The sequence below is a fragment of the Dermacentor andersoni genome, chromosome 10, assembly GCF_023375885.2.
Source record: "Dermacentor andersoni chromosome 10, qqDerAnde1_hic_scaffold, whole genome shotgun sequence".
NCBI lineage: Eukaryota > Metazoa > Arthropoda > Arachnida > Ixodida > Ixodidae > Dermacentor > Dermacentor andersoni.
In genome coordinates, this window is record NC_092823.1 from 5,611,113 (window position 1) to 5,623,498 (window position 12,386).

The 12,386-nt window shown below is 44.7% G+C and overlaps 1 protein-coding gene across 3 annotated transcripts in view; it reads left to right on the forward strand.

Annotated features, from left to right (window-relative positions):
* Nucleotides 1-12,386, forward strand: part of LOC126519718 (uncharacterized) — an 88,153-nt gene that overhangs the window by 11,893 nt on the left and 63,874 nt on the right. For all 3 annotated transcript variants that reach the window (XM_050169074.3, XM_050169075.3, XM_055065358.2), the window contains exon 2: nucleotides 5,974-6,136. In XM_050169074.3, the coding sequence (XP_050025031.1) occupies nucleotides 5,974-6,136 (163 nt within the window). The remainder of the gene's footprint in view (nucleotides 1-5,973; nucleotides 6,137-12,386) is intronic.

Sequence of the window (12,386 nt, forward strand, 5' to 3'; positions counted from 1 at the left end):
GTCCTAATGGTGAAACAAGAAATGAAATTGAGTTCATACTTTCCGCTGATCCCAGCATAGTGCAGGATGTAGAAGTGATAGGTAGGGTAAAGTGCAGTGATCATAGGTTAGTGAGGGCTAGGATTCACCTCAATTTAAAGAGAGAAAGAGCAAAAGTAGTCGAGAAGAAACAGGTAAATCTAGAAGCAGTAAGAGTAAAAGCAGACAAATTCAGGCTGGTGCTTGCAAACAAATATGCAGCCTTAGAATTTCGATGATAATGATGATGACATGGAGCTAATGAATGAAACCGTAACTAGGTTAGCTTCAGAGGCAGCAATTGAAGGGGGAGGCAAGGCACCAAGGCAACCAGTAGGCAAGTTCTCCCAAGTAACAAAGGACTTAATAAAGAAATGGCAAAAAATGAAAGTGTCCAAATCAAGATATAGATAGAATTTGCGGAACTGTCAAAACTGATCAACAAGGTGAAAATAAGTGATAATTGAAACTATAACGTGAGAAAGACTGAAGAAGCCATGAAAAACGGACACAGCCTGAAATCAGTGACAAAGAAACTTGGCATAGACAAACCAAGGTGTGTGCACTGAAAGATAAATAGGGTAATACCATCAGCAATCTCGAAGATATAGTAAAAGCAGCAGAAGAATTCTATATTGAACTGTACAGTACCCAGAGGAGTCTGGATACCTCAATTAGAAACAGTAATGAAGAGGATACAGAAACTCCTATACCTAGCGATGAGGTCAAAAGGGCCTTGCAAGACATAAAACGAGGAAGAGCGGCAAGAGAAGATAGAATAACAGTTGATTTAATCAAAGATGGAGGAGACATAATGCTTGGAAAACTAGCGGCTCTTAATATGAAGTATCTATTGGCTGCAAGGGTCCCAGAAAACTGGAAGAATGCAAACGTTATACTAATCCACAAAAAAAGGGAGACTGTAAAGAACTAAAAAATTGTAGGCCCATTAGCTTACTCCCAGTATTATAGAAAATATTTGCCAAAATAGTCTCCAATAGAATGAGGGCAACACTGGACTTTAGTCAACCAAGGAAACAGACTGGCTTCAGAAAGGGATACCCTACAATAGATCACATCCATGTCATTATTTATTTATTTATTTATTTTAAATACTTTCAAGGCCCGTAGGCGCTACAGAAAGGAGTGGTACATATACATAGAAAAAAGAATGCAGATGAATGAATAAAACATTTGTTAGATGGCATGGAAAACAGCAGTCTTGAACCCCGATGAGTCTACAATAGTAGCGACCGATGCGGGGAGGTGGTTCCAGTCATTGCAGGTGCGAGGTAAAAAAGAGTAATAGTACGCGTTCGTGCGACAAGATGGCACGAAAACTTTATGAAGGTTATCAGGTTATCAGGTTATCGAGAAATCCACAGAGTGTAATAAGCCTCTCTATATGGCTTTCATACATTACGAAAAGGCATTTGATTCAGTATAGATAGAGCAGTCATAGCGGCATTACGTAATCAAGGAGTACAGAACGCTTACGTAAATATCTTGGAAAATATCTACAGAGGTTCTACAGCTACCTTAATTCTACACAAGAAAAGCAGGAAGATACCTATAAAGAAAGGGGTCAGACAGGTAGACACAATTTCTTCAATGCTATTCACTGCGTGCTTGGTAGGAGTATTCAAGCTATTAAAGTGGGAAGGCTTAGGAGTAAAGATTGACGCGAATAAATCGGCAACCTTCAGTTTGCCAGTGACATTGTTCTATTTAGCAACAATGCAGACGAGTTACAACAAATTATTGAGGACCTTAAAAGAGAGAGTATAAGAGTGGGGTTGAAGATTAATATGCAGAAGACAAAGATACTGATATATAGCTGGGCAAGGGAACAAGAGTTCAGGATCGCCAGTCGGCCTCTAGAGTCTGTGAAGGAGTACCTTTACCTAGGTCAATTAATCACAGGGAACCCTGATCATGAGAAGGAAATTCACAAAAGAATAAAAATGGGTTGGATCGCTTACGGCAGACATTGCCAGCTCCTGACTGGAAGCTTACCATTATCATTGGAAAGGAAGGTGTACAATCAGTGCATTTTGCCAGTGCTGACATATGGGGTATAGACTTGGAGACTGACAAAAAAACTTGAGAACAAGTTAAGGACCGCGCAAAAAGCGATGCAATGGAGATTGCTAGGCATAACGTTAAGAGACAGAAAAAGAGCGGTTTGGATCAGAGAGCAAATGGGTATAGATGATATTCTAATTGACATCAAGAAAAAAAAATGGAGCTGGGCAGGTCATGTAATGCGCCGGTTAGATAACCGTTGGACCATTAGTGTTACGGAATGGGTACCAAATGAAGGGAAACGCAATCAAGGATGACAGAAGACTAGGTGGAGCGATGAAATTAGGAAATTCGCAGGCGCTAGTTGGAATCAGTTGGCGCAGGACAGGGGTAATTGGAGATCACAGGGAGAGGCCTTTGTCCTGCAGTGGACATAAAACAGGCTGATGAGGACGATGATGAACACAATACAAGGATGTTTTTTGCAATGAGTGGTTGAGTACTAGTGACAAAATTCAACTGAGGAGGGCTTTCGTCATCGGGCAAGTGCATAGAAGTCCCAGAGGAGTCTCTAATCATGTCCTACATTTATCTCAATTTCTTGAGTAGTAACGCTCTGTTCGCGATAATATTGACTCCTTAGAGATTCTCGAACACTGATCCATCAATTTAGCTTGACTTAATATTTGCCTTTAGTGTCCCTGAAGCAGCCGCTTCAGAGTAACAAACACCTGCTACCGGCGGCGGCGATCAGTGCTGCTCCATTGTGCCCCCTATCTACTGCAAGGAGCCTATATTGCGCAGCTTGAGCATACAGCTCATACAGCTTAAAAGCAAATGCTCAAACTTGACGACAAAAGGTGTAAACATGTGAACACTAATCAGCAATGCTCAGACAGTCCGATGGCACATCTCTAGCTCTAACTGTCGGGGAAACATCAGGCAGGTGCAAAGTTGTTTCCTCGCAAGCTCACCTTCACTCACCTGTAAAGCTAAGCATACCTTTTCAGTACCAATTGGACTTGCACACGAAGCTGCACAACAGGGCAAAATGAAATTCCAGCATCTATGCTTGATCACTCTGCCTGTCCCTTTGAAAAACATGGTGATAAAGCAGCTGCAGAAACTACACAGCATACAAGAAGTTCAGTGATGGCACAGAAAGCACTGATGTAACCATTGTTACATCTAAGCACACTGTATAAGTAGTCCGGCACACAAGGAGTTCACAAAGGGGCCTTTCATGACAGCTTGCAGTGGTGGAAATGCTGCTAAAATTGCTCCAATCTGCTACGTTCTGTTAAAGCTACTACATCTCTGCTACACGTGAGAGTAATTTCTCCAAAGCTGCTCCAGAGCACGCCACGCTGTTTTGGAGTCCATGACAAAAAGTTGTAGTGAACATCAAGTGGTGGTCACCACCACTTTATGCAGAAAATGCCGTCGAATCTCCTGCAATTCATATAGCTGAATAAGTTAAATGGGCACTGAACTAATCCAATACGCTGCGCACTTGCACATGTTCGCGGTCAGCCATTGGGAAACTACACACCATAGTCGCGAGTTGTACGTAGTTTAAGATGAAGTCCTGCCGAGCCTAGTAGTGCACGCTCTGCCCAATATGCGTTGTTGGCATATCCTGCATTCATACTTCGTACTGGTGGTGTGGCTTTGGTAGGATAGGTCTTTCTCCACCAGAGCAGCGGCACACTAGGAACGTTGGGCACGGTGAATGTGTCATGGTGCATTCAGAAAACTGAAATTTACCCCCTTATATGTTATTAGCTGCTTCGCTGTGTCGCGGTTATCTGTGTGTGCTTGTAATGCAACGGATTTGTAGTTCGTCCGTTCTACTGGGTAGATATGTTTAGATCCATTGTAAAATGACTGGAATAACCATCCTGTGTACCACATGACTGTATTGTGGTAAGTTTTTTGCAACCTTGTGTGGCTTGCTTACCTCTCGGAATGTGTGGAGTTTTCTTTTTTGATCGTGCTCTTTGACTCAATGTGGCCTCATGATGGTTGTAATTTGTTCGTGAATGGTCGCGTATGCAGATGATCTTCCTCGAGAATATTCGCAGTGATGTGCGCTAGTACTCTGGAACCATTTTGAATTCACAGGACTAGTGTCCTGCTGATAGCCATTCGGAACCATCGTTGCTGATTGCTACAAAATCTCCTCCAAAAAATTTCTTGACCATTCCCATCACTGCACGGTGGCAAACACCATACAGATCTTTTCTGGACAGCCTTCGTCTGCTAGCTGCTTGAACAAAGATATCCCGATAGCTCATCGAGTCTGCGGACAGTCTACACCTGCCTGTCTGCAATAAAAAAAACATGATTCTGGCAGCGACTGAACTGGTGGGCACAGCTTCTAGAGCTGCCCAAGAAAATCGAATGTGGGACAGCAGTCCCAAGCAGTCCAGGACTAGAGAATCGAAGAGGCCCATCGATGCATGAAGTCTGGCAGCAGTGTCAAAAAAATAAAAAAAAATAAAGCTGACTGGGGTGTTTGCACACGTGTTCAGCACCGGCCTATCCCTCATCATTTAGGACCACAGTAGAGCTTTTGGAGTATAGCAAAGGTACCGAGGTACGCTAGATGCTGTGGTTTTATCTGTTTCTTTTCTCCTGCAGTTGGCGTACAGAGTTAGTTTTGTTTTTTAACATCACTAAGGGCACTGCAATCCAGACACAAGTGTGCATTGTCTATATTTTGTCCATATTTTGTAGACTTTTTTTTTTTTCTGAGAACACAAAGACACACAGAAAGGAGACTACGTAAAAGGAACGTTGTAGAAACAACTTTGTTGGGTGTTCTTAAACATGCTCTATAAGTTTGAAGTACGAGTTATGCCCGAAAACAAATGTTTAAATTTTTTCATAATTAAACCTAATTAGTTAGCTAACAGATTGCACTTGAAAGATAGTCTCAGTAACTCAAGGTGACCACGAACGTTATATGATTGGTCTCGTTTGTCTTTGGTTTGGTTCAAGTTATGCAAAACACTCCTTCTATGTATAATAGAATGGGTAATTCAATATACAGCAGTATGGTTCATACACCTTGAAATCCTTGAGAACCCTTGAATTTGGAAAAAGAGGTTCAAAAGCCCTTGAGACTCCTTGAAAATGATCCTGCTATTTGAATTCTTTGAAAACTAGCATTGAGGACAACTTTTGGAACATTAACAAAAGAAATTCTGCTGCGTCGGGGCTATGCCATTAACATTGTCTATTGGGAGGAGACAAACATAGATATTTTCAGACTGTCAAGTTGTGCAACGTGGCATGACCACAGCCACCAACAACAGGCCTTTTTAAATTGCGATCATGGAGCCAGACAAAGCCTGATCAAGCGACCGCTATTTTTGTTGTATTTGTAATTGTATTTGTATTGTATTTGTTGTATCTGTAATTTGACTTACTCCTCAGCTATGATGGCTCCATTTGATGACAGCCCTAAGCTCTAGAAATGCCTGGTTCAAAGTAAGTTTCAGCCATTTAGCTTTATGTGCAATGAGTTAATTTGGCTGAAGAAAAATACTACTACCATCATGTTAGTAGGCGATTGACATCCTTCAATGGGGGGAGTCAACTTTGAAAAAGCCACCTGGAGACCTTGAAATCATGTATCTATCTCAGCAGCTGCTTAGCAGCAATATTCCATTCCCATCGAAAGGCAGCCACTGCAAACGGGATTTAACCCTGAACCTTGAACTTTCATGGTGAAAAGAGTGAAACCTTAGCACATGCAAACAGAAGAAAAGACAAGCACGAGCACTGACTCACAACTGAAGATTTTATTTAAGTATAGCGCATGTCCCATGGTTGCTTCACCATTCATCTTCAATTTTTTGTTAGCACTGCACAAACTTCAGAATGAATGTGCGTCAATTTGCTCGGTGCTGTCGGATGGTGCAGGGAGGAGAGCAAGATGCCTCCACGGCTCCCTCCGCCACCGCCTGGTGCACAGCCACCGCCAGAAGCGGGCCAAATCTTGCTACTGGTCAAGCAGGATGGAGGGCCGACCGGTGGGGGTCGTCTCCTGCTGCCTAGACCTGTGCCTCATCCTCCTCCACAGCAGGTAGTGCCTCGGCTGGGGCCCACTCGAGGTCCATTTGATTTGCCTGTTCACGGTGTGCTGCACCCTGCCCTTTGTTTCAGCTGTGCGACAATGGCACCCTCTGAACCACGCGGGTAGTTTGTGCAGACAAGGTGAAGGGTTGGTTCACAAATATTCTGCACCCTCCCTACTGACAGTGCCGACTTTGTGCAGATGTGCAGATGCGAAGCAGCAGCGCAACAATCAATGTAGCACACTGGTGTGAGCACCATTGAAAGCCCACTTACATGTGTGTGCTGTGTCCACACAGCATAGGGTGTTTTTTTACACCTCAGAAACTAGCTATACGTGTGATTTGGGACCTCCCAAACTAAACATAAGGCCTGCAGCCTCTTGGCATCTTGGCATTCATTTTGAGCATCACATTGTGTTCGCACCACTGAAGTGGAGCTGCACAGTTCATGATCTTCTCATGCACCATTGTGAGCTGACTCTCGTAGTGGTGCAAGCGAATCAAACAGACCTGTCTGTCTGTTTCTCTGTCTGTGGTGAAAATAAAATATGTAACGCCTTCGGTGAGTCACACTCGCTGTATGGGCATTCAGAAAGCCATATTTATAGTTCATAGTTTAGTTCAGTACTTTGCATACAACCTCAATCATGCCAGCTTGCATTTGGCTGCTCCTCATCAATGAACTGCAGAGTGGTGCCCTTATCCAACTTTTCTTCACATTATAGGCGCTTCACTGCCATATGTTAATTTCCTAAAGGGCATTGTGACACCACAGGAATGCTGGGATGTGGAACATCCCTTGACCTAGAACATGGGCTGGTTAGTCTTGCATTATAACTAACGTTCTTGTCAGCGCAAAATGTTGGGCAAAGTCAAACAGAAAACAGACGGAAGTGCTATTTAGTGACAGGTGACCGCTCAATGATATTGACATGTGCACTTGTTTATCTTTATTGGGTGACCACATTTCACCGCCTATCAAATGTTATCGCACAGCACAGGACGTGCCTTCATGTATTGGAAGTTCCCCGCATGTTAGTGATGGTTTTATCCGCTGTCTGTTGTGACCGAACCTTGTGTAATCTGATTTAATGTATGTGTGACGCGAATGGTGTAGAGCTTTCTGGAAGACACGAGGGCACCAGCGATTACTCTAGAACCTTCAATGACTGATGTATAAAAGCCGACATGCTTGACCCACTGATCAGATTTTCGGCGATCAGCGACTGTGTTCGTCGCTATCGTTGTGCTTTGAGTATAGCCTGTTTTTGAGGACACAGGTTCGCCCAAGAAAACACTAGTTTCAACATTCACAGTTTTCTGCTTTCTTCACTGTCACTACCGCATGACAATATTTACTTTAGCACATATATTGGTGTATGTACCATATATTGCCAATTATAAGTCGACCCCCCTACTTGCAACCCCTTCTAGGCAAAAAGAAGTTGACTCCGAGCACAGCCTCAAGCTGTGGCCCTAGCTCACCAATAAGTTTTTCAGTGGAGTGAGTCATGCAAAGGAACATTTATTTGTCCTTGAGGCATCGCTTACGGCTCTGCCATCATGTGAACCACTGCTGCTACTCACCATCGGAAGCGGTGCCGGCAGTACAGAGATGCTGCACATGGGAAACACTGCACGAGCTATCTCGGTTGGCTGTCCATACCGTAAGGCATCGTTGACCCATTGTGCCACTTTGCTCTAAGAAGCACACTTCAGCCACTCTGTCGGTGTCTTCATGTTTTCCTGTTTTAGTTATTCGTTGTAGAAAGCGCTGACGCGATCTTTGAATGGCTTCTTCAGCGCCACGTCCAGCAGCTGAAGAATAGGTGTCAGTCCGCCTGGGATGATGACCAGCTCACATCCAGAGTCCACTGTCGCTTTCTTAACTCCATCTGTGATGTGGCCACGGAAGGAGTCCAGGATGAGCATGCTGGCTTCGGCAGTGTACCCGCACACCTGCACCACACGAGACGAAACCATGCGAGGACAGTTTCATCATTAAAAAACCCCTTTTCGTTTACGCTCACGATAACTTTTGCTGTAAACTTTTTCTTTCGTTGCAACATTGTTTTCCCACTCTGCTTAGAGGATCACTTGCAGCTTGAAAGCAGTGCTGTACTGTTGCCGAGGTGCCAGTGGCATCTTGGCGTCCGTCGGGCAGCGACACTAATTGCACACACTACTGTTTGCAAGCGAAGTGAAATGTAGAAATGGTGAACAGGCATGCAAAGGGTGCAAAAACATGCGAAGATGCTTGTGGGCGCATGTGACTGGTCACGTGGTTTAGTTCCCTGTGAAGTTATGCCAGCCCACATGGCGCTGCCAGCTACCCGCCGTGGTTGCTCAGTGGCTATGGTGTTGGGCTGCTGAGCCCGAGGTTGCGGGATAGAATCCCGGCCACAGCGGCCACATTTCGATGGAGGCGAAATGCGAAAACACCCATGTACTTAGATTTAGGTGCATGTTAAAGAACCCCAGGTGGTCAAAATTTCCGGAGTCCTCTACTACGGCGTGCCTCATAATCAGAAAGGGGTTTTAGTACGTAAAACCCCACAATTTTTACGGCGCTGCCAGCTTTTTCGTGAAATGCTCACAGTTAATCAGCAAAACATTTATAGTGTATGAAAACAAAACTTTAGGGCATATCGTAAGATAAATTCCTCTTCCTTAAGCAGCTCTCTTTGGCACCGTGTCTGATAGCTATTGCAGAATTATGCGTGCACGGCTTGTGATGTTACCTGCAGTTCGATGGAAACTACTTTTGACCCTTAACATAAGACTTTATGATTCTGCATATAGGTCAACTGAGCCTGTGAACCCAACGGCAGACTCGCGAGAAGCACCGCCAGTTTCGAGCAGCCTGATCGTGGCACCATCACCTCCGCCAGGCAGGGAAGAGTGCCCTTTCGCATGCGGAAGGCTCCTACTTCGTTTTGGGCTTTCTGCGAGCCTCCTTTCTTTTTCCCTCACATTCCCTGCCCTCTCCTCATTCGTTTTCCTTCCCCCTCTTCACATCGCTCAACCGCCGGCCGCCTTTGTCCCTTCATTGCCTCTCGTTGTGCTTTCTCTCGGCAGCGCCTGCTCCTCTCACTAGATGCATTCGCATATATGGCCAACAGTGTTTTTTGCATTGTGCCAAGCTCGCTGTCTTCGTACGGTGCTAAGAGGCTGCACACTTTGACGCATCCATTGCCGAGGCTTATGAAAGCGAAACTATCTCCGAAAATGTTCACCCAGGAATACCACCCTAGTGCGTATGGAAAATGTAAAAGCATGTGCAAAGATCGAATTGATTAGCCACTGAATGGCATGCAGATCAAATCGGGTATGCATATGCATGCCTGCAGTTCATAGCTTTGTTTATGCTTGAGCACACAATACTTCTCACGTGTCTGTCGTAGGGTTTCCAGTTTCACGCAGGTCGTTCTATCAACCTGTTCGATTTTCAAATTTCTGGTAGGCCCGCAGCCAGCTAGACGGCAGCTGGCTAATTTTAGCACCGATAGGAAATCACGTAGCCTTGGATCTCGAGACAACCCGAAGCTGCCTAAAGGTTGCCAACTTGAATGCCGGGACAACTGGCCGGGATGAATGTAAACACATTACTGGGATGCATATTTTCATTTTTTCAGTGGCACGGCTTGCTTTTTCAAGGGCACAGCTTGCTCTTTGAATAGCACAACAAATGCTCTCCAATACATCTGGCCCCATGGCACAAAATCTTGCGAAAGTGGTTGCATCCTGCTTAAAGATATCTGCTCGTAGCGATCGCGTTGCCTACCAATGTTGATGAGTTGGCATTCTGTCATCATAATTGACAAGACTGGAACAAGCAGGATCGGCACAGGGTACCTATTTATTAACTTTGGTGCCGACCTGCTTGGACTGTGGTTTCAGAAAGTCGTCTCTGCTGATGGTGCCTCTCTTATGGCCCCTGTGGTGAAGAAACTGGAGCTGCAACTCGCACTGTCAGCAATACAATATCTATCATGATCGACAGCAATAATCGAACGTATAAGTGTAATTATGTAGACTGGCTGGCCGTTACTCAGTCAGTGCATTTTATTCACATCGACGGTCTAGTTAGAGCACGTTGCGCTTTCAATGCCATACATGCACCCAAACATCCGACACAGTGAAGGCTGGCTAAATGTGACTGACCATCTTCGCTAACTACAGGAATGTGAGATACCATCGCATAAGGATGAGAGATATGAGAAGGGATGCCACCAGAGAAAAGTAAACTCAAAATTCACCGCAACGTGTGCAAATGAGCATCTGCAATCTCCGAGAGGCAGATAGCATGCATGAGTGCACCACGTGCTGTTCAATGGGACACGAGGAAAACTGGACACGACAACAAAGCACTAACATGCCAACATGAATTAAGCTCTCTGCCTCTCATATTGCACCATCTCGCAGGGCAGAACAAGCTTTATTAAAGATAATGCCAGATGCAATGAAAACTGAAGGTCATTATCGTAGCCAGTTGGCTGAGCGAGGTAAATGTCCTCATGCACCACGCTGAAATCCATCGAGTCTCTACAATATTGGAGGCGAGCACTCGTTGCCTCCTTCTGTCATCTGCGAGTCAGGGAATTTCCAGAGAGCTGCCAGACCAAACCCATCCTGGCCGGTTCTGCAAGCTCGGGGGTAACCTGACACCCTCCAGCCCGAGAAGTATGAATGTGTTAGATGTGCGTTGCGCGATGGGTGAAGCAACCCGACAAAAATTGGAGGGGCTCTGGCTGGCTCTGTCAACCCGCGGACAAGCAGATGTGTAAAAATCAATGAGGCACACTGCTGGTTGCCACCTCGAAAGGTGCCGCAGATGCTACCGTGCTTCTACCTACGTTCACAGATGTGCTGCGTAGCATGGCTCATATTCAGGGATTCGTCTGTGCAGGTGACGATGTCATAGGCGACGTTCTTGTGGATTTTGTTCTGCTTGAAACACAGCTCTTGCTGCATGGCTTAAAGAAAGTCGATAAGAAATTGGCCGATGTTTCTTCAGTGAGTAGATGACAGAAAAACCATTCTAGCATGCTGGCGAGTGCAGATCGTGGTACACTGTGCTATATTTCTCCAATAACGTATGATTGGCATCTGCAATCTAGTACCATATTTCCCTGCATAATGATCATATTCGCTTAATGATCGAGCTTTTCTCGTCAGAATTCATTTTCTTTTGTTTCCCACGTAATGATCGCACCCTAAACTTGCTGCAGCGATATGTCACGTGCCAAGTCTAGGATGATGATTGTGCTTACCATCTGTCGAATGCTAAGCGAACGAATCTTTAAGACTTACCAAATGGTCTGCATGCACCAAACAGATTCTTAAGCAGATGCCCAATTTCATTCCTTTCATCACTTTCTGCACTTCAAAGAAGAAGAAAATCTACAACAAAAAATGGCACCTTTCGATTCCTCTCGTCTGCACTCGCTGGCACATAACAAATCGCGAGCGGCAACGACCGTAGCCACATTTACATTGATATGTTAGAAATCTACCCTATTCATACACCAGCACTTGTAACACAGCTAAGATATTCGCCCACCCTTAGCGGAAACGTGCCGTATTAGGAATGTAGGGAAGACAAATACCGCAGTTTTCGCAGCACGCCCGCCATGTGTTTCTGTGTCACTGGCAGCGGAGCGCACCCATTTCCTGTTTCTGTCCCCTCAAAGTGGACATGGCTGCATTATTGCCCAAACTTGCCGATATTAATGATATTATTCATTACTGATACGGAAGAAACTGTTTCAATGCACGTAATGTACTCGTGAGAAGAAGAAAAAATCGCGTTCGGTGCGCACGACTTACTTCGTTGCCTGCCACTTTTGTTTTGATGTCCCGCACTGTTACAGCGGCAGCCACCTGTTTGTTGACCTGTTGTCATCCCACAGCAAATGCGGGATGAAAAAAAATTTTTTATCCAGAAAATTTACCCCACATAATGTTCACACCCCTAAATTTGCATCAATTAAAAAAAAAGGCCGATCATTATGCGAGTAATTATGGTGTTCTTTTTGCATTTGCATTTTGGGGATTTTGGTTTCTGAGTATCTCACAGTATTAGCCTAAAGCTTAAATTGAAGCTTGTTGCAACTGTTTTGCAGAAAGACGTACATTGGCATAATTTTTGTTGGTCAATATATACTGCTCCAGGATTGTGCAACATTTTCATGTGGTCCTGAGAAAATCGTATAATTGGAGTTACACTGTTCGCTTATATCCCTCTCAAGCTCAAAT